Raw genomic sequence first — 27,793 nt, forward strand, 5'->3', positions numbered from 1 at the left:
AATGGACTGACGATATACAGAAAACTGTACTTGATTACTGGTAAAGGCTAATTATGTATAAGGTACTTTCCTTTATTTATTCCTTTCCTCCCTCCAACCCCTTCCCACCGCAGGATTTACAGTCGTTCTAATATTATGTGTCCTCTTACTGACCATGGATGAATGCAGAGGATGCCCTTTCCCTTGTGCATCTCTCAGTCACTGCATTCTGCTTTTATTAGGCTATGTTTGCTGTGGTAGCATGGGATGCAGCCTGTGTCTGTCAGATGAATTTCCTTCACGGTTCCCTGAGGAACCATCAGGTCAGAGTGAGCATCTGTAACACTGCCATCCCTGCTGCACTGACTCACCCCCACTGCTTATCAATGTAGAGCTTCAATGACAGTCAAAGTGGCATGGAGAGCTTTTGCTATTTTTAAATATTTGCAGTATTAGTGAAATGTATGAATAAATCAATATTTATATAAAGAAAGAATGAGAGCAAGAGTTTCAACCCCCCCAGTACTATACGTATGTCCCATCCTGGATTTATTCTTCCTTTTATCTGTGCATAGCCAAATAACAACAAGGGGAGAAGCTCCAACAGACAAGAATGAAAGACACTTTCTGCCTGACTCTGGGCAGATGTAGAGAAAAGTTTTCTGTGGTTGAAATGCTGAAGTTTAATCCTGTTGTCTTTATCTTGAGGGCCAAGGGGTTTGAATTTCACAATGCTTATTGGTGTTTCTCCTCTGTGTTACTAGTGTAGGACTGCCTCTCATACCTGATATGATATTTTGGCCCAAAACTACTTTAAATCCAGAACACAGGAGACTTTTATTTTTGGCTGAAGCCTTCAGTGGGTTTCAGCAAAATGTGTAGCTGGATAGAATCCTCCAGCCTTTCTGAATGGATAACTAGATCTGTAAGTCTATGGACAAATTCTGCATTCTCATAAAAGAACAAGTTTCAGCTTAAATTCGGAAATATGTTGTTTGAAAGGGCTGGTTTTTAATCTGTTAAAAAAGTATGGTTTTATGATGATTAACTCTTAGATCTACTTCAGAGCAATTTCAAAAGAGGCAGAATGTGGGCAGGTACCAATTACCTGTCACAATTAGTGCGCATCTTATTGTACATATTTAAGAAATTAATGACAGTAGGTGGTTAGAGCTGTCTCATTGCTACTAATTAATATGATAAATCTTCAGTAGACCATTGGCAAAATAAGATTAGCAATTAAATGTGATGTCAATAATTATTAATTATACGAGAACAGATACACTTCAAGTCCAGTAACAATAGTGGGAAGCTGTGCTTTCTTTCAGAGACATTTCAGTGCATCTACTACTTGAAAAGCAGTGTATACTTTATCTGAAATATTTATTTAATGGAAATAATGCCTAAGAAGTGCATTCATTGTCCTTGAATACTAGAATTTGGAATTTTGTGTATGCTCAATAACTTTCTCATAATCCTTCTTGTATTTGCACCCATTTAATGTTGTTACCAATATTACATATGGAGAGTTTATGTGCCTAAGTGTCTAGTTGATATAGACTAAAGATAATGTTTCTCAGTATATCTTCAGTTATGATCTCTTCTTCTTAGTACTTATCTCCTTTTTCCCTAGAGTGACAGGTATTCAGGGTGGAAGGAACAGACAGTTCTTCATGTGGACTTCTGGTAGAGCATTGTCGCAATACGACACGAAATTAACGATACTCACATGCTGAGGTACTCAAGGCAAAAAAGAGTGTGTTTGTTGTGGTTCATTTTTCGTTTGTTCTGTTCACCCCCATTGTTCATGTTAAAAGGTCCTGCCCCAATCCCAGTTAACTGCCAATCCCCAAACCCCTCCCCAGTTGCTATGGTTATCATATGTATCCTTTTTGTTCTCCACCCCAGGTTGCCTGCCTGTCACTCGGCACCCCGCCTCCTTTTCCAGAAGCTTCTGGCCAGGGTGTCGGGTGATTGGCTCAGGGGCCGGGGCCCCTCCCTTAGTTGTACGAGATTGGTTCTGTTGTTATGTCAATCCCCAATGTATCTTTCCCTTCCCTCTCCTGATTTGTTACCCCTTACCCCTCCCATCTCCTTTAGAACCCGAGGTTTTCCACACCTCGGGGCTCTCAGCTCTCTGCTCCCGACCCTCATCCCCTAGCCCCATTGGGAGCGCTTGGTCCTTTGGGACCTAATAAACCCGATTAAACCAAAGAGACTGAGAGACGCCTCTTCATCCTGCGGCTCGGAGTTTTACAGCGGCCAACGTCCAGAAGGCAGTTTAGTGCCTTAGGTGCAATACCCAGCTTCGTGTTGGGGAAGCGCCCCCTTTGGCTGGAGACAGGCTGGTCATTCTAGCCTGGGCGTGTTTTCCACCGGCCACACCGCTCCACGTGTTTATTTTTTGGCTTTGATATTCATAGAATTTCAAAGGTGACCATGGATTGGAGGATGAAATTGCTACCTCTCCAACCACACTGGTCAAACTAACAGTCTATCAATTTTCTTTTCTTCCAGAAAGGAATGCAAAACAATTATTATTTACATGAAAAGTGCATTAGAAACTCCATTAGAAAAATGTGAACATCAGAAGGCTTAGAAGAACTTTAGAAGAACAGGGCAACCGAGTATACCTACAGATTATATAAATTGACCAAATATGATGAAATTAGTACAGAAATATTTAAAAAAAGAGTAAGAACAAGGATGCTAGAAAAAAAAAATCTACCTGATCTGCCTGATGTTTACTGTTGGTTCCAGTTTGCACTTGCTTAACCAAACCTGGTGGTTTGAGTCTGCTTGACACAATGGGACTCAGCATGGTGTCAAGCACTCCTACAGAGGAGTAGTGCCACAGGGTAAAGTCTCCAGTGTTTGTTGGAGCACTGCCCTGCAGCTGCAGCACGAAGCCCGAGGGAGCTCCAAAAGAAGGACATAGACCTACAGGGTTTGGGATGGAGAGCTGCCCAGGGCCTCTTGATGAAGTCGGGGCAGGGGGAGATGCTGTCCCTGCCTGCACAAGGTGTGCACTGATAGTGGACTTGTGTCACTACACTGAGGTCAGTCTGGAGGAGGTCAACTAATGTGCACCATCAGGGAAGAAGTAAAAAGCAATTGAGGGGATCTTCAGAGACCCTGCAGAGAGGAGAGCCTGAACTCCCAACTGCACAGAGGAGAGGCAGCCAGAAACCATTTGGTTTGATGGAGAAGATGGGAAGCTTAGTCCTTTCTTTTGCAGCAGGAGGGTGGCTGGTTCTCCAGCTACAGGTATGCAAGTAGTAGACACTGCAGGGTAGTTCCCATGTCCTACTAGCTAATGGGGGACAGAAAGTCACATCTCAGTACGTACTGAAGTCACCTGTGACTGAGCCAGGCAGAGAGGCAAGCATTGCCAGTAGATTGACGGAAGTGATTACCCCTCTCTATCAGTATTTGTTAGGCAAAACCTGGAGCCCTATATTCCTGCTGCACCTCAAATATAAGAAAGATACTGATGAACTGGAGCAAGTTTAGCAGGTGGCCCTCAAGATGCCTGGAGCACTTTTCCTGTGTGGCCTGATAAAGAGAGGACTTCACGAGGACCTCATAGCAGGCTGTCAATACATCTGAAGAACTTATTAAGAGGATGGTCACGGATCTTCTGTAGTGAGTCACAGAAGAACAATAAAAAAGGATGAAAACTGACTGGAGACCTCCTGATGTCTCTTCTGATCTTAATTTCCACAATTCATTTTCTATGATCATAATGAACTTCCCCTCACCACAATGACCCACCCTTGATGTACTGTGAGTTTTTAACCAAGCCTTCTGCTGATGTACAGTGAGCAATGGTGGCTTGACAGTGTAAAGGTAACTGCTGCTTTAGGACAAAGGAGGAGAACTGTTGAGGCAGGAACAGAAGGGTGAAATATGATGTTACGGGAAAGAACTTTCAAAGTGTTCAGGATTCTGGAGTCAGGAATGGAGTAGTTGAAAGCCATCCAACAAGGGAAGCGTTCACAGAATTCTCTGGGTTGGAAGGGATTCACAAGGATCATCAAATGTGACTCTGAAGTGACTGGCCTGTAGAGGGACTGAGCCCACAACCTTGGCTTTGTTAGCAATGTGCTTTAACCAACTGAGCTAATCCAAATGTTTCCTTTTGAGGAGTAAATACTGCCAAGAAATCCTTTGGTCTCTGTGAGGGTCATAATAATGTCAATTTTAATATGTGAGACTGCATTATTAGTATTCTGCTGTGATACAAGTGATTGAACAGGAGAGAAATAACTGCAAATAATGTTTCCTGATGGAGGAGGAGAGGCTGCCCGTACAGCTGTATTCTGGATGGCCTTTCACATTTAATGGGGGTGTTGTTTCACATAATGGAGAGACTTTGGGACTTTGTCAGCTTACTTTGCAATTTTGTTTTCATGCAAGAACCTTCCATTTAGCTTGGTAGCAGACTAACCACCTCTCCACTTGGGTTTCTTGCTGCATGTGGTCTTGAATGCTGCTGCTCAAATGTTGCTGCCTCTTGTATATAAGAGATTTCTGCTATGAGGGCAGACAAGGTGCTTTTTGGCATTTTATTAATTGTCAATCAGGGCAAAAGCTGGACTTTTTACAAGGGGGTCAATGTATCATTCCTTTTCTTTTTTAAATTACAGCAAATTGTTATTGAAAGAGGATCAGCACTCTCCTCCCAGCATCTCAAAAAATTTTCTTTATTGCTCTGACCTCAACTACCACCCTCCATCTGACAGATTTTAAATGATCAAGTGTTGCACCACTTTGACTTCTGCTGTGTTGTCTTCAATTTGATGGCTGCAAACATTCCCAAACCCTTGTAAGACAGCTGATGCAAGTGGTTTCAAGGGAGAGAAGTAGTGAAAACAAGACATGATTTATTTATGGTACAAATTAGAGAAGAAGACAGATTATCTCTTCTTCCTGTGGCTGCCCTTGTTTGTCTGAGCTTTTGGATATAGTTCAAATAAAGGTATCAAAAGTGGAAAAACATGGCATAGCAACTGTAGCTTTTGGGATCACTGTGGAACTTCTTTTGTAATACAAGTAGTGGGGTCATATCAAGAAGCAAGGCTGGATGCACAGAAATTCAAGCAGAAAGTCAAACTCAGCTGAAATTATATCTTAGTGAAGACAGAAGCCAGTGGACAGCAGGACATGAAGCAGTCAGTGGACAGCAGGAGATGAACAGACAGACAGTGTCCAAAAAATATTGTGCTGTTTCTGCTCTATGGATCAGCTAGAAACAAAGCAATGTTTGCTGAAGTCTTTTGACTTTTTTCCTTACTTCCTTTCTTTTCTTCCACATGCCTTCCTCCTCCTTTAACTAATCTGGTATTTTGAATTTCATATCCAAACAACACTTGGGTATGATTTGAATGATTTAAGACATCATTTTGGGGTGATTACCAAATGTTCTTTTTTCATTAGAACTTTATTTTCTTGTCACCTCAACCTCAAATACTTAGACTAAGCTTTAGACTGGCACTGAACTAGAAAGATGATAGCAAAAAAAAAATTTTGGGTAAGACCTTGGGCATGGTGAGTTGCTTTTTCTTTTGGGCTTCTTTGTTTTGGTGGTTTTGTTTGGCTGGTTTGATTTAGGTTGGTTGTTTTTCTTTTTTTTTTAACCCTCAAACTAGAGATTTCTGCTTGGAAATTTGATTTTGTTTTTAAATTATACATATGATTTTATTTTTGTTTAAATAGTCTCAAATAGTTTCTTCAGAGATTATATATGAACAATACTATCTGAACAATACTATACTCTGAACAATACTATCGCATAGGATTAATCTATTCTATATAATTCTAGCGTACATTTTTCTGCAACTCTTGTCTTATGAGTCTGCAGTGATAACTCCTCATGGTGTTCTTCAATTCACCCTTCCTCCTCTTCCTCCTTACAGCTCAATGCATTTTCCAATCATACTTCATAGTCACTTAGGTAGACAACAACGTATTTGGGAAAGGGCATTTTTGTGTCAAGACTGTCAAATGTATTATAAGGTGTTTCTGTGCAGTAATTTGGATAGGCAGCATAACTACTTCAATTTTTAACACTGTCTAATCACAGAAAATACCCAGTATTAGTATATAGTATAAAGTCAGGGACAGTGGTACCAGTGAAATGCAAAAGAGGTCTTGGTTTTCTCTTGGAATTTTTTTCCAACTTTCTGGACAATAGAGTTTGGAATTTATGGCTCTTTAAAAAAAACTTTCATTAGGGAATTTAGCACCAAATGCAGGTACACAGACACAGCAATTATCTAGACTTACATTAATTCACTGCTAGTGGGAGGAGAGGAGTTGGTAGCTTCCAGAATCTTTAAATATCAGACTTACTCAAGAAAGTGGAATTATGACTGTGACAACTGAGTAAGAAGAGGAACAGCTCCCCTGGGTTTGAAGGGAGCCAAAACCTACAGATGTTACCAGTCAACATGTATCAAGCACACCTGCAAGAGTGGCAGTCGGGTTTTTATGTCCCTTTCCCTGGCAAGGGAAAGATGAGAAAAGCTTGTACTGAAGCCAAAGGAGAGGGAGGGTTGGCAAGTGAAATGGGAACATGTATTACTACAGAAATGGAGACACCAGTGTATTATCACTCTGTAAAGCTGGCTGAAATAAACAGGATTTATTTTCTGGAGGGGAAAGGGGGGGAATGTTTTCAGGAAATGATTTCTAGTCTGGGAAGGTGAATGTGTGATAAGCATGTCTAGGTAAGTTCAAGGCCATACCTGGAGAAGTGAGAGAGATGCTTAGTGATGGGACAGGCTAGGGGAACATCTTCTTTTCTGCTTGAGGACAAAGAATGAGGTCAGCTTCTCCTAGCAGCTGGCAAGATTGAGATCTTGAAAAATGACGGGGAGTCTGGGACAGACATAGGTGCTCCTGAAAAAAGAGAAAACTTTGCATATTGATGCCACTCACAACTCAATCTCAATTCACTGCAGATGGTTCTGATTTGAAACTTGTTTTTATGCTTTCCTTCTTCTCTGTAGTTTAACAGATACTCAGGATGAACTTGTAGGATAGTTACTTTAAGAAGAACTGTTCCTTCTCTGTTTCCAGCTCAGAGTGGGAGGTCTGCCAGTCTGTTGTATGAATGCAACTGCATCCTCTAAAGAGTGTTTATCATGCTGTATGAAAACTGTACCAGAACAACCTTGGTACCACCAGGCTTCTCTGGGCAGCTCTGCTCTGTGCTGCGCTTGTCACTCTGCTCCATTTGGCACTCTGCTCCATAGTCACGTATTGGCTTTGTCTTCCAGCATTTTTCCTGCCTTTTGATTTTCAATGTACCTGCTTGAGCTACAAAGACTGCAGACACAGCGATGCTACAGGCTACTTAGTCCTTCTTGTTGCCTGGAGCACCAGAATTTCCCCTCACTCTTATAAAAAATTATATGTGTGTGTGTAAAACCCACACATGTATTGTCTAGTGCTGGCAGGACCTTGACCCCCTGTCAGGACCGGTGCACACACAATCTCTGGGTCAATTGTGAGCCTTTCCTAGAGAGATCCTTCTAAGAGGACTTCATTATATTTAATGAAACTTTTTCTAGCACTACACAATGTTTTCCCTTATTCATTAATTAAATACTTGCTGCCATCAACCTTTCATCACCGGGTTTCTTAATTTCCTAGTATTTGCTCAGATAAGTCAGTTTGTGCTCTGTTCTGTTGTGTGAAGTATCTTCAAATTATTGTAAAGCCTTTCCTATGTCTGCATTTTTTTCTGCTTTCTCAGAAAAGAGAAATTCTGTTTATAGGCTGAGTTCTTAGAAGTTGCCCATGCTCAGTCTGACTTGAGTTTTCAGTATTTTGATTCTTAATAAAGTCAAGCCTATGCTAAATGTCTAGCTAACTTGTCCAGTGATGCATTATGGTTTCCATCTTATAATGCAATCCAGAAGCCTTTAATCTATTTAGCTATTTGTACTGATAGCCAGTAAAAGATATCCCTGGTTTGCCTTTTTCTCAATTTTTGCCTCCCTACATGGTCTCATCATTCTCACTGAATTGCAGTGCTGAGACTCTGAGTGCTTTTGATCCTTGCATCCTACTATTTTGTGCTTGGGTGAAGCTATTTATGCGTAATATAGAAGTATCTATTATGTAGAAGTGGAAAAACAAATCTCGGACTTCTTGTAAACAACATATTTGTTATATAAATGAAGTGATTTAGAGGCTGTCTCCCAGGTCATCTAGGGAAGGTTTTTTTCTCTAGATCTGTATCACATCTGTCCAAATTGTGCCTGATGCTTCTGCCCATGTAGGGTGGGGGAGCCTCACTGGCACAGAGTGACACAAGTCTTTGGCAGGTGGGTCTGACAAGGTTTCTTGGCTTCCTTGGTATTTGCTGCCCTGTCTAAATCAGGATGGTGGCAAGGTAGCCCAGCTCAGGGTGAGCTCTTTGAGACTGTAACCACCTCTTCACAGGGAGACCATGAGAATTTTTTTCTTGCCATGCGCTTCTGACCCTTTCAGTATCACAGTGTTTCCTACTCTAAAATGAAAGACTTGTTTGAGTTTTCTTTTTCTTCCCATCATCAACCAAAAAAAAAGAAATAATCCCAACAAGGTAAAAGAGTGTTAGGTAATATCCTCCTCTAATGGAGTAAACTTAGTAAATAGTTTAGGTGACATAGTATTTTATTTCATTTCTACATCCAGCATCATACTGTTCATCATTTAACTGATGGACAAAACATGTACTCAATTTTCCATAATGTTCTGTCTTTTATAAGTGTGGGGTTTTAAATGGGGATAATTTCTCTTGCTGCAGACATTTTTCTCTGTGATTTTCTTCTTTCTTCATTTTCTGGATGTTTAAGATAAAATATTTGGCTGGCATAAAAGTGGGATAATTATGTTAATGTTAGCAGTGAAAAATCAGTTTTTAAACAGCTTTAGAATACCTAGTGAGTTTGATTGCAGGGAAGTTGGTGATGTTATTGGCTAAAACTTGGAAACTTCAAGTGCCTTACCTTTGGCCTACACATCTAGTGCTAGCCTGAAATTCCTGAGTACCTGATAGGACATAAGAAACTGAATCCACTACAGTCCCTTTTCAACAGCACTGTACTCCAAGTGTTGGAATAAATTTGAAGATTAATCTAAAAGGCATTAGTATTCTGCATGATATTAGCTAGTTAGTGTTGTTATCAAATCCTTCTGTATCTTTTGTTTGTTCTTTTGGCATTGCATTCTGTACAGAAGCTCTTTTAACTTCTCCCAACTCAAAATGTTCTGTGAAGGGCAAAACCTCTCATATCCTGGTCTCAACACTCCCCTCAGCAATTATTCACTGAGTAACTCTTGTGATGGGGCTCAGGGTTAAAAAAGCACTTAAACATTATTCATATGCTTGACTGCTTTCCAAAACAAAAGCGCTCATCATGAGCATCTGAGCTGAGAAGATAATCTTTGGTTTGCTGTCAGCTGTCAGCGCTCCGTCAGCGCCCCGGCTGTGAGGGGTGGTAGCTGGATGCATGGGGTATGTGCTGCTGGCTGGGGAAGGTGCAGCCTGGCAGCTGCCTCCTTTCACTCCCCAAGCTCACAAATATTCGCTGGTGTTAACTTGAATGATGGCAGACATGGCAGACGTGGCAGAGAGCTTGGCCTCCTGCTTGTTGCTGGGAATTCGTCAAGGCAAATCTGAGCTCAGTGGTGACTGATTTGCCCAACTGATCCTGCTGAGTTGGAGGGGAGAGACAGGAGTGTTATCTCCATGCTGACAACATCGAAGCAAGGACCAAGTGTGTATAACTGGTTATTGGATTCATATGGGTGCTGAACACAGTGCTTGACAAGATTAAAGTGCTCTGTTCCTGGAAGGCAGCTGCTCTTAGTGCAGATGTCAGAATCAGCCAATTTACCCTTTTCTTAGGGAGTAAGACCTGCAAATGTGGACAAGTCAAATAGGAATGCACTTCACAGGTCTTACTCCCTTTCTTAGAATTCACATTAATCTGTTTACACTAATAACTTTGACTTCTATACTCATAAGAGGGCAGAAACAATTAAACCTCTGCATAAATAGTAACAATTTCTATGTGAGCACATATACAAATTGTACAATAGAAGTTGTGTTAATTCTGTGTGTGTTAAAAAAATATTAACCTTAGAAACTTTGTACACTAGAATGGGTAAGTTGTGACTGAATGCATTTCTATCTTTACTGTGGCATCCACAGATACCTATTCCTCATAATAATAGCATTTCATGCACAATATTCCTGATATATATTCTAAAGTACTGGAGGAAAAATGACTGATTGTTAACCATGTCAACACTAAGTCATTACTAAAAAAAAAAAAAGAAAGGAGAGGGAGAAAAAACATCCCAAATGTCTGGTTAAAGGTAGATGGAAACATGATCTGCTTTCAGAATAGAAATTAGAGAGCCAATAACCTTTCCAAATGAAATTATGTTCCTTGTTCTGGTATATTGCACTCAACTTGACTCACAAAGGAATTTGAAGAAAATCTTCTGCCTGGCAAACATTTGCAAGATGGCTGGGGAGGCATGATAGAAAATGGTGGCTGCTGTTGCTATTTTGACAGGAGAAGCTTAATATTAACCAAAATCCATGGCAGCTCTGGGCCAGGAATGGCTTAGTGGCTGTACATAGTTTGCTGAAGGTCTCTTTGTTCCTGACATGTACTGCACATGCTGAAAAAGTAGTCAGAATTCAATTTCAAGGGAGCCTTTAGCTCTGACTTCTTAGTTCTTTAATTCGTCTTTTTCCCTACTAAAAGCACAGAGAAGGAGAGGTGGCAAGAAGGCTGCAGGCATTCAGGGAGAAGCTCCTTTGGCTCACCCTCCCATAGAGGACATTGGAGTTTAGAAGTATTGGAGTCTGTGAGTTTCATTGAGGGCTTTGTCCTTGAGCAATCCAAATGCAGCTTTCTGTTGTTTGAAGTAGTACAGAAAACTGTTCAAAGTATACTTTTATACCCAAAAAATGTTTTTCTACCAGGGCATATAGTCTTTTATTGGGTGTCTGTTTGTAAGTGACATAAGGCATTTGTTTGTCCTGGAGGCATCCAGAACATGATTTTTTTTTTAAGCATCTACTCCTGTAACAGTAATTCCCCTGTGTGCTGTATAACTTTTGTTTAGGAGATGGAAAGAATGTAAAGCTACCATGGCAGAGAAACCCAGCCTTTCCTTTGTTCATAAAGAATGTGCTTGTTCTTCAGGTGTTGCTGCTTGGGATGGATCTGCATGTTTGTGGCTGCCTACCCCATCTTTGTCCCAAAAAGTTGCTTCCCTTGTGTAGTGAGGGTGGAACTAAAGTTTAATCACTTTTGTTTCTCAGATTTTGAAAACTATGTGTTATTGCTCTGGGGGCTGATCTTCTCCAGAGACCAAGCCTGAAAAAAACAGCAACTTGAATTGCTGCATAAATCAGAGAGAACTAGTTTTGTTCTCATGCCTCAGTGTACTTCTTGGTGACCTTTTCCTTTTTTTTTGTAATCTCACTTCTTCTCATATTTTACTTCTTGTATTCTGCAATTCTCTGTTATGTTCTTTTTTGTGGCCTCATGCCTTTCTTACTCGGACCATTTATCTTACCCTTCAATATTAGAAAGAGGCTGCATATTGTTTGGGTATATTTGAGCATATATTAAATGACAGATGTCTGCAGAGATCTGTCTCTGACAGAGTCATATGGAAGGACTTACCAGAGCATCACACTTTCCCCCCAGTGTCATATGGGAGGACTTACCAGAGCATCACACTTGCCCCCCAGATTTTCTTGCTCACCCCTGTCTTCCCTTTCAGTGTCACTGCTACTGCTGGTGATACTTGTCCACACATTTGTGATTAACTAAAACCTTTCATTTTACTTAAAGGCTTTGCCACAAGCCACTTCCATTACAGCAGTGTAAAGTATCTTTAATCTGGCATATTCTTTAAGCACACCATGTGTGCTGATGGAGCTAGTGGAATAACTCAGGCTTCATTCTCTTTATTGTACCAGATATGATATGCTTGTTTGACTTGCCTTGTCATGCTCAGGTCTAATTGGATGCCACTTTAGAGTCCTCCTCCAGCTTCAGTACAGGCTCTGTGACTTCTGTTACTCGAATTCCAGTTGTGTGGTCATGTGTTAAAGTTGGAGTTTCATAGTCATCCACCTGCCAGGTCTGCCATGATGGGGGCTTCTCCTGAGCCTGCTCATCCCTTTTCCTCACTCCCTTTTGCACTTGTGAGATAGGCTTCTAAGCTATATAACATTTTGTGTCTGTTTTGCTCTTATCTGCTTTGTGTCTCCTCCAAAATGATTAGTTTTCTCATAGTATGGGGTACTCCTCAAATTCCTGTAATTCTGCTGCATAGTTTTTTACCTCTTGCCTGACTTGAAAAGCTATTAAGATAAACAAGACAGAGCAAGCTTTGTGCCCCAGCTACTATCAGAAATTAATTATCTTGTTTTGTTTTTCTTCCTGCTTAAGGACACAGCACTGCTCTCAATCTGTTTCTGTTGTCCTGTATGCTTTCAGAGACCTTCGACTCTCATGAAGCATTTTACTGCTCAATTACTCTAATCAAGCTGTTTCCCTGGCTATTCCTAGACTCTGCAGCAGGAATATGCCTCAGAGTCTGCCTCTCAAAGTCTGGTGGCATGGCATGCTTGGCCTGGAACAGGAGCTTTTCCCAGCTTTGAAAATAAGGGAGTGGGGGGAGGAAGATATCACCCCCTCCTGAAGGCGAGGGTTACTGAGGTTGTTGTTAATAGATCCCTTGAGGGGCAGAATAGAATGAAATAACACTGAATTACCAGTGTTTGTATGTGTGTATATATATATAGGTATAAATATATAGGAAAGAAAGAGAAAGGAAGGAAAAGAGTAGCTAGCAGAGAGGAAAGACACCACCGCCTCCTGTTGGATTGAGTGATGAGCCAATGGGTCATTTTTAAGTCTGTTGGTCAACCGATGTTTGCACTCTTGCTCTGTCTTGGGTGAGGGAGGCCCATGAAACACAGAAATCAATAGGTTAATACAGGTTCAGGTTCAGGTGGGAATGCCCAGGTGCCTCCCCTGGGAGGGGTGTGTGTGTTTAACACTCTTGCAGCACTGTGGCTCATGCACAGTCCTCTGGCAGAAGGCCCCAGAAGTAAGTCTGGGTGCACTGTGGAGCTTTTTGATGGTTTATGACATCATCAGTTGTCTATCTACGTCTGGATGTGCAATTTACCCTCATCCTTCCTGCAGCAGCCCTTGTGCTCCCTGGATCCTTTGCTGACCTAATTTGACTCACTGAAAGGGCAGGAAAAATACCTCTCTTTCCTCTTCCTCACAGCTCAGTTGTAATTAAACCAATTGCTTAGTGGGAAGAGAGGGGATGATGATTAATGCCCTATCACCATATCTTGCATCCTCTGCAGAGAGTTTCATTTCCAAAGAAGTGAAGAACAGTGAGAAAGCATATGCACATAATGGCATACAATTTTTTTTTTTAGGTTATGAGACCAGTTTTCCAGGAGTTATGGTATTTAAAGTAGTTCAGCCTAATTTCAAAATTTTTCTCACTTGTGTGTTTGCAGTGATAAAGTTCTGTGGTCATGTACCTTATATTCTGAGGCCTGCTGTCTCATTCAGTGCATAGAGCAGGCTGGGTGAAAGAGAACCATGGTCCTGCTGAACTACTCTTCCTACTGTAGCAGCTGTATCCTGACAGGAAAGCTGTCACTTAAAACACACCCTGTCCCTCCCAAATCTGAGTTTGTTTGTACCTGAGTTTGCTGGAAAATTGGGCTAACCTTTATCACATTGTTTACCAACTAGAAGTGGCTAAAGGCCTGTTTATACTGGATGCTCATTGTGTTATTTTATATCTTTCATGGAAAAAAGAGAGCTGCTGCTTAAATGTAACAATTAATTTTCTTCCAGTAGATCACAAACAGCTCTTTTGGGGAAATCTCAACTCTAAGCCAACAATAAATGCTGGGTATGTTTTTGCAGACTAAAGGTAGATTCAGGGCAGTGTGTGAACAGAAAATATTACCAATTCTCCTTACTTGCATATAATTTGCTAGTGTATAATTGTGTTAATAAATAAATAATGTGTTAGAAATGATCAAAAGCAAACTTGACATTTGAATGATAAAGGCCTTTTACAGATGTTTTGTATTTCCTATTTTCCATAAGATCATTTTTATATGAAAGTGATATGTGTAAGTATTTCAAAATTCTTGAATAAGGTTTATTCAGTGTCTCTGCTTTTTCTAGTTCTTATACAGTTTTCCAAAAGGAATGAACACGTTTGATGTTGTGGTGTATTCAGGCTTGATTCTTCTCCTATTCTCTTCTTATTTTCATGGTTTGCCTTTTAGGTGTCTGCCTTCAGGAATCATGGCACAATGCCATATGTCTGTTTTGGTCCCTTCCCCACTGCTCTTGTGAACCCTTTTGCTGGCAGTGATAGAATCAGCCAGAGAGATTACTTCACATCTGCCCTGAAGGCCTGGTCATTTCCATTTTCTGTGAATGCTTCCTGCATGGGAGCTGTTTCAAGCCATGTGTTACACTGAAGCTTAGAGTGACTCTACCAGAGCACACCTTTAAAATTTAGGTATAAAAGTTGCCTGAATTGAGAAGACAGGTAAGAGACAAGTTCTCTCTCTCTCTTCCTAACTCTCTGACTTGCTGCTGTTATTCTTCACTCCCCACCAGACAAGTTCTGGCCCTGGTCTTCCTATATCCAAAGCAACAGGAGGAGGAACAGGTCAGGCCTTGATCTCCCATGATCACATCTTTGCTTTTCTGTCCCCAGCCTCCCAGCAAAATGCTGTTGCTGTGCCTGGATCAGCAGCAATGCCACAATCTGATGTTTTAGTTGAGTCAGGGATGCTGTGTAGAAGATTGTCAGTGGCTGTTACCAAACCATGGGGGACCACTGGGGGTTTATTACTTCCTTTTGCTAAGCAGAAGCTCCTGGTGCCAGAGACTCCATCGTTTTCTCACTGGCCTCCTACAAGTGTCCATGGATGTTGCATACAACTACTGGAATTGGGCAGCAGGTGCTGAATTAAAGGATTCATCTGCCAAGAAGAAAAAAAATGTCAGGGTTTTTTTTTCTTTTCCCTATTGCTTTGTGTTTGGTGAGGAGAGAAGATGCAGCAGGTGCTAAAAGCACTGCTGCTGCCTTGGGGGCTCTTGTCCTGCTTCTGTTTCTGCCCCTCTGCTGTCATCTTGTTCCTGCTGCTTATACAGCAGGGCCTTGTGCTTTGCTAGGAAACAGTCTAACACATATTTGGGGGTGGAGAGCTGACAGTATTTTGGAGCTGACTAAAAGGCAAGAAGGGTAGTAGCCTTCTTTTGTTTCTGTTCTTTTTTTGGTTTTTTGGGTTATTTTGTATTTCTCTTCCCCCATATGTTTCCTCTTTTTGCTTTTGTTGTCACTAGACTGTCTCACACAGGCCCTAGCCAAATTCATGTTCTCTTAAGATTTATCCATCCAGACGGAGTAATGCAACCGAGAAAAGATTCTTTATAATATATTCTGCTTTCCCTCTGAATTAATATCTAAATGCTAATATCAATGCTGATGTTAGATTAAAAAATTAAATTCTCTGTTTTTCACTTCCTCTTCAATGCATGCTTCTGCCATGTTCCCCAATATTGCAAATGCTGTTTCTCTTTTCCTTTTTCTTCTCTGATTAAGCTAATGGTTAAATTTCTGAATTCCTTCCTATCCAAGCATCTCCACTCAGGTAGGAAAACTTTTTTTAAGAACAGCTGTCCAATTATTTTGGCTGGTGATAGTTATAATTATATCCTGTGGTCACTGTGACAAGCAAGTGTAATTAGGTTTCCAATTTCAAGGTATAAGTTCATCACCACAGAAATGAGGGAAGACTTCCTATGTGTAGGATGCTAGGACATTGATTTGAGTAGTATTTTATTAAATATTTGAATGTGGCAAATTCTGTCCTGTTGTTATAGCTGGTGCACACATTTATGTTACATTGTCAGATGCAATAAAGTTTGTGGTGGCATAGTCTCCAGCCATTCTGGAACCCTTTTAATTGCTACCAATCATTTTGGATTGGGATTTTAGGCTTTGCATTAATTGATGTCTTTCTAAAATCATCTTTCACAGGAATTTATCTCTGATTAGTAGCCCATAGAGAAGAAACAAACTATATGTGTGGATCTGGAGCAGAGAGATGGAAAATGACAACTTCCATACCCTTTGTACTGTACAAGCACAACTTTCCCCTTGTGCAAGACGGTCTGGACTTGACACAGCACTGTAGGCCTCATAAGTATAATGTGGAATTAAATCAAACCTTCAAATAATTCAATAGTTCTGGGATTGTTCTAGATTTGCATATCAAAAATCCCAGTGATAATCACATGAAGGATTCAGGTTTTGGAGTCTAAGGACAGCACTCAAAAGCACTTGGTCAAGTTCTTTTTAAAATTAAAATTAAAATGTAATAGCTTTGTAAGAACACTATTTTTTTTCACTGTCTCTATTCTAAGCATACCATTGCACAACACAGCCTTTGCTTTTTTTCCACTAATTTGAGACTACAATATCCTTTGAAAGATCAGGAGAACTTTTCTAGTCTTCATCCAATGAAAAGACAGAGGAAATATTTCTGAGCCCTCCAGCTTAAATGCAAAGCAGTCTGAAAAGGGGTAATACATACAGAATATTTCATTTATTTTAGATTTGTTCTAGTGATAGAAGTTTTTCGACTTAGGAAAGTGTAAAATTAGCCCTGAGAAAAATACGACCTCTGTTGCTCTGGTGGGATGAAATGTCATGGTTTTTTTTGGCATTGGTTTTACCAAGGTAATTGTTCTCTGTGTAGCTGTGTGATGGTAAAATGAGGAACCTGAAGCCCTGCCTCCAGAGCTGCTCCAGGCTGGTGAGTCTGGGGAATTCCTCCTGTTGCAGTGATATTGTTTCTTATCTATTCCTGGTATAATTCTTCAGAGCTTTAGTGTGCCAATGGTAGTGAAATTAATGGCTAATGACAAATTGTATGCCTGAAGGATTTGTAAAGCCCTAGAGCATGATTAGACAGATTGTTAATTTTAAGAATACAAAGTGATCTCTTGATATAAACCTACCTTCTACTGAGAGGATCAGTGAAAGTAAAATACCTTTTGGCTTAATTGTAACCAGTTATACCCAGAGGAAATTAAAAAAGAAAAAAAAAGAAAAAAAGAAAAGTCATTATGAGAGTCCCTATGGATCTATGCCTGAGTACTGGGGTCTGCTTCAGCATTGCTCCGTGCTTTCTGAACATGATAGATGCCAAGATGTGGGGACAACGGCAAGAACTGCTCCTCCTTTCCCTTGCTCCAAGCTACCTTGACCAGCTTTGCTTTAGTGGATTGCAGGGAGCAAGTGACCTGTGAATGAAAGTAGGTTATGTGGTTAGCAAGGATTCAGGGAAGGAGATCCTAAGTTTGGCTTAGCAGGTCTGCTCTTCAGCCATGTGCACTCTTCAGCCATGTGCACATTTCCCTTTATGCACTTACCTAGTTGTCCTGGTTTAGGGCAAATCTGGGAGAAAACCTCCAAAGGGGGCCCCTCCAGAAAGCAAAGCCACACCTTCCCTCCCCTCAACCAGTTCGGGAAGGATTCCTTGGAAGAACCTGTTTATTTAACGGGCACAGCACCCCCCAGCACACAAAATGAACAATACCAGATGACAACACTCTTTCACCACTCTGAAAAAGATGACAAATTCAGAAAGTCTCTCCTGGGAGTGGTCGCTCTGTTATCAGTCCCTCCAGTGCTGGGGTAGTTGCTGTAGGCCACAAGGTGCAAACTCTCGGTGTTTCCCTGGTCCCAGTCCAGAGCAGGCTCGAGTGGTTCCAAAAAAGGGAAAGGAGAAACCGTCCAGGGAAAAATTCGGACTGCTTAGCTAAACTAACTAATGAGCAGGAGCAAAAGCAAGAGCAAAGCAGGAGCAAAGCAGAAGCAAGAGCAAAGTGAAAAGCAAAGCAAAAAGCAAAAGCAGCACCATGTACTGCCCTGTCTCTGTGTCCTGCCAGCCATGGAGGAGTGGCTGATAGCAAAACCCAAACAAACACCCTAACTCTTCAGAGCCAGTCTTGAAGGCACAGAACATAATATCCAGCATAAACAGAACAATGACTGGGGATACAAGCATCATAACGTCACCCTAGGACACTAGTGGATAAAGGGAAATGCTGATTCCCATCTTCCCTCCTGATGCTTGCAATTGTGCAAGTTCTGTGGTGCTGCTCGTGGCTGTTCCCGTGGGCACTGGATGTGGGAAGGTAACCTTGAGGGAACTCCTCCTGCATGCAGAGAGAGCAGAGAGCAAAACAGAGTTACAAGCAGCCACAAAGAAATCACTTCATTAGAAAAGGACACTTTGATACGAGAGTTTTCAGTGGTCTGCCATTGAAAAACCTTCCAACAGTACTGAGCTCATCTACATGTGCAGAGGATGGCATTTATCCTCAAGGGTCAGAAGTTTTCATAAAACCTAACAAGTATATGGGTCATATCAGTTCAAGGAACGGGGATCTATGACAAGTTCTCAGAAAAAATGTCTTTTTTTGTAGGCTTAATATTTTTAAACAGTTTCTGGGAAGACTTTTTTATTTTAGATTTTTGTTGAGAGTGGAAAGACAAAGGTCTTTTAGGCTACTCAGCTGCAGACCTGTGACTAGGAGATACCAGAAAAAGCTGATTCATTCAAACATGGTGGTGATGTAGGATGAATAAAAAAGAGAATCATCCTACTGCAGGAAAATTTGTTTGGTTTTGTGGTAAATATTCAGTATTTTCTCCTGATTAAATATGTTATTCCTCCTGATGTCATTTTATGTAAAAAGAATAAGCTGGAGTTAGCCCTATGTTAAATAAACTAAACTACAGAGTCAAAGAGAAACAAATCAAATATAAAAGATGTAACATTACTTTAGCCACCTCTCAGTAGAGGTAAGCTTATTATCAAGGAATAAAACTCCTTGAGAAGTCACTTTTGATTGATTAAGACACTTGCAATTTAATGTGCTACTGTAGCAGAATTTAAGAGCACAATAGATTGTGAGGAACAGATTGTTGTTCAGTTTGTTGGCAGTTCTGAAAAAGAGAAAAAAACATTCCAGAAATGAACATTTCAAGTGCATTGCAATTTGTTTCAGGTCCATCACCACTTTTGATCTGACATGAATTTTTTGATTCTGATTTTTCTCTTGAGTACTTCTAAAAACAAAAAGTGAGATGCCTGATGTGAAGAACTTTATTTTTTGACTGCTTTTCTTTTTTTATAGGGATGATTGAACAGAATACTTGAACTGTTTAGTTTTTTCTATTCAAGTGTATAAATGTATTCTCTGTTCATTTGCTTCTGTGAAGGAAAAAGGTGAAGTCCAAGTGAACGTGATATAGTGGTGCTTCATAGCAAGTGTTCATGGAGGATTAATTTATTCTGTGATGACTGTGTAAAAAAAAAAGACAATAAACAAGAAAAAAAAGTATTCTTAGGGGTTTTTTTGACCTGTATGAGGGCTGTTAAACAATGCTATGTTAGGATATATTGAAAGGATCAAAGTGAGAAAGATAGAAAAAGATGACTACTGAAAGAACTCAAGGGTTTTAACAATGCCAGAGGGAAATCCTCTCACTAGGACAGTGGTTGTCACTGTCATATTTTCTGAAAAATCTCTTTGCCCAGGAATTTTCTCCTGGGAAACTGAGAAGCCTCGGAGAAAAAGGAAAATAATATCATCTCATTTGCTTCTGTGTTTTGCTGCTTTGGAATGTGTTTGGAGATTGTTTATCCAACAGGTGGTTGTTTCATTGGTTTCATGTGAATTGTTTTGACCTAATGACCAACGACAGTCAAGCTGTGTCAGGAGTCTGGAAAGAATCACAAGTTTTCATTATTTTTCTAGCCTTCTGTAAGTATCCTTTCTGTATTCTTCAGTATAGTTTAGCATGGTATTCTTTAATATAATATAGTATCATAAAATAATAAATTAGCCTTCTAAGAACATAGAGTCAGATTCCTTCATTCCTTCCTTCCTCTAGGAACCCTGCAAATACAAGACAGTGGTCACTAGTGTTAGGTTTGCAGGCCAGTGTTTGGCAGCCAGGGAATTTGGGGTTTGCTCCTGAAATAATTTGGTACAGCAGTCTTTTACCGGTGAATGGAACGACAACGGTCATATTTGTGTAATGTAACAATTCAGCTTATTTATACTGCTTTGGTTTTAGTTCTGCTTAAAAAAACCTCAAACAAACCATTAATTTTCTTGGCTTACACTCCCTTTATTTATGGATGTCCTGATTCTCAGTTAGACTGCCCAGGTTAACCATTCCTGAGCTGTGAGTGCCATGGATGTACCTGTAGCAAATGCACTTCAGAGCTAGAAGGGGGCACAAAATAATGTCATTAACACTCACCAAAGTATCCATAAACTATAGGAAAAAGATTTTCTATAGTTTGTAAGACACAAAACACATTCCTACATGGGTTGTGAGAAGGACATATTGATAACCTCTTTGTGTGATTTGCCTATTTTGCTCATGCCTGTAGCACTTGTATCTTATTAAGAGATGGTGAGTCATCCCATTCCATATGGCCATTAATTACATCTTCAGAGCGCTGTGCTCTGTTACAAGAGCCATCTTAAATATGAACAGCTGTATGACTTTCACAGAGCCTACCTTAGAAGCAAAAATAGTCAGGTTAGCATAAGTTATGTAAAAAGAAAAAAAAAAGATGTGGAATGTGGTGGAAGTTTGGTAAGTCTAAGTGGTCTTAATTTCACTTGACACATCCATTTGGATAAAATGAAGTCTCAGCTGTAGCTTTGACTATATCTCTTCACATTGCTCTGGAAGACAGAGGAGGAGAAGAAAGTAATCTCCCAGAATGTCTGCTCAATAAAGAAAAGGAGGAGGAATTGGTGGGTTTGTAACTGTCCTGTCCCTAAAGGGTGCTCGTATTGCACAAGTAAGCCTGCATGTGCACATTTATACATATTCACACAGAGTCACACTTGGTACATATATTTTTAATTAAATTGAAGTACATATAAAATGTACTTCAATTTAATTAAAAAATAAACCATTTTTACAGCATAATTTCAAACAGGTGAATTATACTTCCCTGTGTTCAGAGTGTCAAGTAGAAAATCATGGAAGTCTTCTGATACGTCAATGTTACCAGTAGTACAGAATTTCTTCAAAGGATTTGTGATTTCAGATGCTGGGGTTGGGAACAGGGGGAATTTTTACTGGGATTCTACTGGGACAATCTTGTGCAACACTTGTGCAACACTCTTAGAAAAGGAGGAAAAAAGGATCATCCCACTGTGTTTCCTTCACTATCCTTTCTTTAAATGTACCTGCAGATAGTTAATCATTGATATGTATTGTTTTAAAACAATATGTAATACATGTACTGAAAGCTGTTTTTTCTTAACTATATTCTGTGACATTTAATTTAGAAACAATTTCAGTATAATTATTACAGATGTTTAAAGTATATCCCATGCAAAATTGAGAACAGATACAAGAAAATGAAGTTAAGTGCTGCTATTGCATTTTCCATTTGGTTGAAACTTAGCTGTGTGCATTACTCCCATGGGAGCACAGTAAATGGAGTGGAATTTTCATTTCATTTGTTATGAAAGACAGTCAGTTCCTCAGATACTTCTCGTCTACAATGTCTTTTGTTTCACCAGTTGGAGCTACTTCATTTCTAGAAATAGTGTATTACTTTTGTACTGTGCAATGCAAAAATCATACTTGAGGTCAAACACACCACTGCTGAAGTGATGTTTCTCTTAAAATCCATTGTCATAATGAATCCTCCTTCTCCCACAGGGTTTTAAACAAAAGCTTTAAAGCAATTGTGCCCTGAAAGTTGAGGAATTTCCCTACCTGGCTTTTGCCATGACAGCCTCAATTCCAAAGACAATTCTGTATTAGCAGCATGAGCATTTGTCCTTTTTGGTCAGATTTTAAGGTTAAATTGTGAAGTTAAATAAGAATGTTGTAGCATTGGGAAGAAATGCTGTCAGTTACAGAATTTATTACCTTCATTCCTCTAAGTGGTACATAGCCTCTATAAAATGGATTCACACTCCAGCTACCTTTGTGTGCTCTAATAGCTCAGATGAAGAGGCATTGTATAGATGCTGTACCATTGCAGGAACAAAGCACTTTCCAGAGACAATATTATTCTGTACTAATGGAAAGTTCTCAAAATTCAACGGGAAACCTTTCTGAAAGGTTATTTTGTAACCACTCTTTTGACTGAGCAGAGGATTTTATCTCTTCCATGGGAGGGTTCCAAAGATTTTTTTAAAAGGAATGAATTCTGCATAAAATTCTTAACCCTTGGTTAATGCTTTTATCCCAGTGGAACTTCATTGTCTTCAGTGGAGTTATTTGTATTTATGTTGTGATAGGGATAACACCCTCAGAAACCTTTCATTTCTGTGCAAGGTGATTAGTTACCTCTTTGTTAAACCTGCAGGGCTTTTCCATAAGGTGTGGATAAAAGGAGAAGGAGAGGACATTAGTAACTCTCTTTCACACTTGCACTATTAAGATATGATGCTCTCAAGAATATAAAATATAAACACGTTCTGCATGTCTTCTCTGCCTCAGGAAAGACTAACTTCCTCTGCCTGGCTGACTGTGACCTGTCAGGTACCTGCCTGGGTCAACAGTAACATGTAAGGACTGATGGACCTGAATAGATAGACATACAGACTGCCATGATGGCATTTTAACTGCCTTGAAATATAGATATTTTATTTCCATTTTGTGTAGAGAGTGTCTGGATGCAAAATGAAAATCATTTGGCTGATACCTCTTTGGTGTTCTGGCATGTCAGTGGTGTTAGTTTTTAACGTGAGAAAGAGAAAGATTGTGATCACAGGAAATGGGTGCAGCCTGATAGAGCCCCTCACTGTCCATCTGACAGACAGTGCAGGAGAGTTTGCTGCCTGGCAATGTGCTTTTTTGGCTCAGGTTTGTTTCTGATCAGTCACTGACCTCTCCCATCATTTTCCTAGTGAAGAATAATTTAACAAGCTGAAATCAGTGGGAGCAAAGGGAGTAAATGGGCTGGAAGGCAACTCAGTGGCTCCTATGTAGGACTCCTGAATTTGCAAACTGTGTGGTTTTAAAGCAACTCTCCCTTTCTTCATTTGCTCTCTTTCCTATGCCTTAACCTCACTGGAAGCACCACAAGCTGGGCAAGGTAACAAATCTTACAGCATAGAGTGCTGTAATTCTGGGTTGTGATAAAGAGAAGATGATGATGGTGCGCACTACCTTAGTATCCCGGAAACTTCCTGATGTCTCCTTTTCCCTCCAGCTCTCCTGCTTTTATTCCATATGGGAAAGGATCCTTCATGGACATTGCTCTGGGTTCTACTGACCATTAGCAGCTAAGGTAAGCTGTGGGGATGGGGGAGGGAAAGGGATGAGCTTAAAAGGACCTCTGTTCTGGGACAGTTGCATCCACAAGGGAAGAAGATAAAGGGAGGACAAATGGCACAACTGTTGTGTTTTGGGTGTGGCAGTTATTGTTGAGGATTCAAAATATGCTTCTGTTGGGAATCCATGAATTAACATGCTTCTCACTGGAAAACATCACTCATGATGGAGGCAATTGAGTAGGGAAACATCACTTATTATGGATGCCTTGGGCAAGATGCCCTTTAAAGAGGGACTTCTGAGGCCTGAACCCAGGCTCCTCTTACTGTAAACATTTTCCAGGGCTTTACTGCAAGGACTAATGATAACTTGAGGCAGATAAAAATCTTCATGAAATAATTTAAAAATGTTTTGTTCTAATGTGGGAGCTGAGAAGAAACTAGGAAAAATAGTAAGGCATTAAGAAACTGTGCCTCATAGGAAAGATGAGAATGGGGTTTGTTACCTAATAGCTCCTTTGCTATTTCTAGCCATTTATATAGACCATATAACAAGATGCAATACTCAATCTTTCTTACTGCTTATGAGAGGGAGAAATTAACCTGTGTTTATACAGTGGAAACTAATAAGCTTCCATTTAGTTCTGATAGCAGGAAAGAAAACTTTCTACCTGCTAGCCTGATGAAACACTTGGGCGACATGGGGAGTGTTTGGTGGATGCCAAAAAAAATTAAGGATCAGGTCAGACAAATATTTTCTGTGTGCTGGATGCTCCCTCAGAGCAGGTGGTGGCTTGGGTCATGCTTGAAAGCTTTTCCATTTCACTGAGTCTTTCTTTGCCATCTTCTTTGCTAGCTTGAAGTGGTTAAATTATACTCACTTGACAGCTGTGGCTTTTACCTTCCATACAATTTGGCTGAAGGCAGAAAGAGCTGTGTAGAAAGTCTTATAGACAAGACACATGAAATGAATTCAAACCACAAAACCTGAATAATCAAGCAGAGTCTTTAGATCAGACTTCTCCATCTGAACTGCTGTTTTGTTTGGGATACACTTCTGCCAGACAAAACATAATTAGTGACATTTTCCTCACAAAGTTAAGTAAAAAACCAGGGTCTGTGTAACAATTTTTTCCCCTTTCCAACAAAATTTAGATGAAATTTGGATTAGTCTCTGTTTCTAGTCTTTCTCTGTATCCAACTAATTGGGCTATCTGACTTATTCGCCAGATGGTGAAAAAGAGGCAGATTGTGGGCTTAAACTCGTCCATTAAAAAAAAAACCCAAACAAAAACGTAAAAAGAGAAAGGACATTATCTGGTTTCTCAAGAAGACAAAGTAATATTAAAAAAAAGCTACTTGCCTATTAGTTTTGAAAGGTGAGTGCCTCACACCTTCCTGGCAGATAAATGTTGATAATGAGTTGCATCTAAGGTGCTTTTGGCAAGGTTGCCTTTGAAAGATTATCCCCAGGTATCAGATGGTCTGCACGTTCAGTATTGTGCAGATCCCTGGGGCATGAAGTAGGACACCTGGGAGTGCTGTACTGCCCATGGTGGCAGAAGAAGGGGTGGGAGAGGGGTTACAGGCAGGAATGGCGCAAAAAAGGACATAATGATAACTCTGTGCAGAGGCTTCAGGTAACTCAGTGCAGTTTGAATAAAAACTGAAGGAGGAAAATTGCCAGTTCTCTGGAAGCAAAATAACATTTTGAAGAGGCTGCTGGGATACAGTCTGACATGAGTAAATTGCAAGCTGAGATAAATATGCCTGGAATTATCAAAAAGAGTGCTGTACAACATGCACAAGGTATGATTAGCCATCCATTACAATTCATGACAGTCCTGCTGGTGTAAGTACTAGAAACTGCAAGAAGGGCATGCTGCTTTTACAGTCAGTCTTTTTATGGGGAGGAAAATGTGAGTGAATGCTTAGTTAGTAATTTTAGCCTCTGTCTATGTTAAAAAATACAAGGGTTTCTTACAGTGTTGGCAATAAGGCAGTACTTTTTCAGGAAAACACAAGGTGCCTTTTGTTCACAATGTTGAAAACAGCAAGAGAATATAGTTCATACCTTGATTCAAAATGCCTGTGCCCTGACAGGGCCAGATTAAACAGATGAACTTTTAGAGCAGCACATAAAGCTTGTACTGTTTACATAAAATATGGCAATTTATTTTAGAGAGCATCATTTAGGCATAAGTATCTGGAAAATTATTTGGATTAAAGTGATGACTTCCACAGCTTTGTAATCAGAAGCAAATGGACTCACAAAAACAAACTGCCGAAAAGTCTTTTACTGTTTCATTATATGCCTAAAAGATCATGGCCCACTCTTCACCACAGTGTGGGATATGGTGGAAGGAAAATCTTGGGGATTGTTACTGCAAAAGTGAGTGCTGGAAAGAAATGAATGGACTAGAAAAAGCAACAACTGTCATCGTAAGGGAAGCTGAATCATTTTTCAGCCTGAAATGCATTTCTGCCCGGACATGATACCAACTAGACTGAGTGAATTGTGGCCAATTGTAGTGCTTTTAATGATCAGTCCCTCAGATTCATTTCAGTACAAAAAGATCCAAATCCTACAGCACAGCAAAGTTGGGAGCAGGTCTTTTTGCAAGTCCCTGGCAGGGGAGCCAGAAGATAATTTAGTTTCATTGCTCTGTAAAAGTCTCTCTTGTTTACGACCTCTTTTAAATACCCAAATCTCTGCTTTGAGCAGGAACTTCAGTTGCTGTGTGCAGTCAGATTAAATAATGTTTTTTGTTGGGAATACCAGCAGCTCTGCTAATGGCCAGCAGGACAAATCCAAGGTGAGGATCAAAGATGGCAGACTAAGAATCATGAGACTTCAGGAAAATGGTGCCAGATTGATGGTGGGCTGCAGATTGCTGAGTTGTTACTGAAAGTTGTTAATAAAGTTCAAGTGTTTGGCAAATAAATCACTGTCTGGAAAGTCCTCTTGTTGTGTATTGTTGCTTGTAGAGAAGGAAAGGAATCTGAAATAATCTAGACCCAGTGCCTTACACAGGTTATAAATCTGCTGCTGCCAGATGAAGGAAAGGTTTTTCAGGTTCCCTCTGGTACAGTAACCAGATGCTTTGGTCTCTAGACAGAACAACTCAATTTTTATGCTAACAGCTTGGGGATGTTTATTTTCTATTTCATGCAGTAGTTAGAGCTGAAGAAAAATGGAAATTATGATTTGTGTGCGAATAATATAGTAAATAATTTTTCTCCTAATTTATGGAAAAACAGATTAATTTTTTTCCAATCTGATGCCAGCAAATCTCAGGTTATGTATTCCTTTTGGTGCAGTCTCTTTTCTTGACCCTTCTTTTGCTTGACCCTTGGTGTTGCAAAGCATTGCCTGGAGCAAACATTAAGAATTTAAGCTTCTTTTGCACTAGAAGAGTGATATCTTGGCAGCAGTGGATAAAAAAACCACCTGATTTCCAAAGGCTTAAAGGATTCTCAAGGTTTTGGGATCACTCCAGTGTGTGTACAGTTAACCATCAGTGGAGCAGCAATCACTTCATTTTATGCAGGTGCAGCTGAGATGCATGTCCTTGCCTCTCAGGAGCTGATTCAGGGAGCTATTGACTCTGGTAGAACTACTTTTACATTATCTAAGTGGCTGAGTGCCTTACCATGTTTATCCCATGTTTTAAATGTCTAATGTTTCACAAGTTTCCTTCAGTCTGGTTCATGGAGCTGAAAGTGGAATAGCAGGATAAGTGAGATCCAAATATAGCCTCTTTTTGACCTTTCCAGTACATTTATATGAAGCACTGGAAAAAGCAATGAGGACTGACACAGTTCTCGTGCTTTGTCATATGGTTGTCCTTAGTCATGTTAGCAGTCAGCCACTGTAGGTGCTACTGTAGCCTGTCTTAACACTCTAATCCTGAAATAAGATTTGCCATATGTTGCCTTTCCTTTAAATAGCAATCATTCATAAATGTAAGGCATATTTTTCTCAGTTCACACAATCCAGTGCTGGCTGAGATGATATTCATATCTATGGCACTTCTGAGAAATGTTGTCTTTATTTTAAGCAAAATTTTGCAATGTGAACACATTGCCATTCACTTCCTAGGGCAGGATGCTGACTTTTTTCTTCAGAGCCCTGTGCTCTGTTTATTGCAAATTTATGTTTAGGAGAGTTGAGCTCTGAGGAACCTCATGCAGCAATTTTACCATCAAGCTGTGAGAACAAATTTTCTACTTTGTAAGGGTCCTGCTTCTTCCTCTGTAAAATGGTGTTGCAAATGAGATGCTGACTTTGTGGTCAAGCCCTGTGGTGGTCTCTAGTGGAAGGGATGAATTCTCTGGTAAGCATGGATTTCTCAGGACATCCATGCAATGGTTTTAACTGTAGC

General features: G+C 40.1%; 1 protein-coding gene across 15 annotated transcripts in view; it reads left to right on the plus strand.

Moving 5' to 3' along the window:
• The window catches only part of LOC129129144 (uncharacterized), a 134,330-nt gene that overhangs the window by 23,832 nt on the left and 82,705 nt on the right, over positions 1–27,793 (plus strand). For 5 of the 15 annotated variants that reach the window (XM_077180096.1, XM_077180090.1, XM_077180162.1 and 2 more), the window contains one exon: positions 23,348–23,425. The exons of 7 other annotated variants lie outside the window; for them this stretch is intronic. Coding sequence is in view for 2 of the 8 variants with exons in the window: in XM_077180162.1 (XP_077036277.1) it covers positions 23,348–23,424 (77 nt within the window). In the remaining 6 variants the exon portion in view is untranslated. Of the gene's footprint in view, positions 1–1,612; positions 1,717–14,341; positions 14,611–23,347; positions 23,426–27,793 lie in introns of all 15 variants that reach the window. 3 more of the 15 variants (XM_077180086.1, XM_077180110.1, XM_077180120.1) reach the window with 2 other exon arrangements.

This window comes from Agelaius phoeniceus, chromosome 1 (assembly GCF_051311805.1).
Source record: "Agelaius phoeniceus isolate bAgePho1 chromosome 1, bAgePho1.hap1, whole genome shotgun sequence".
Lineage (NCBI taxonomy): Eukaryota > Metazoa > Chordata > Aves > Passeriformes > Icteridae > Agelaius > Agelaius phoeniceus.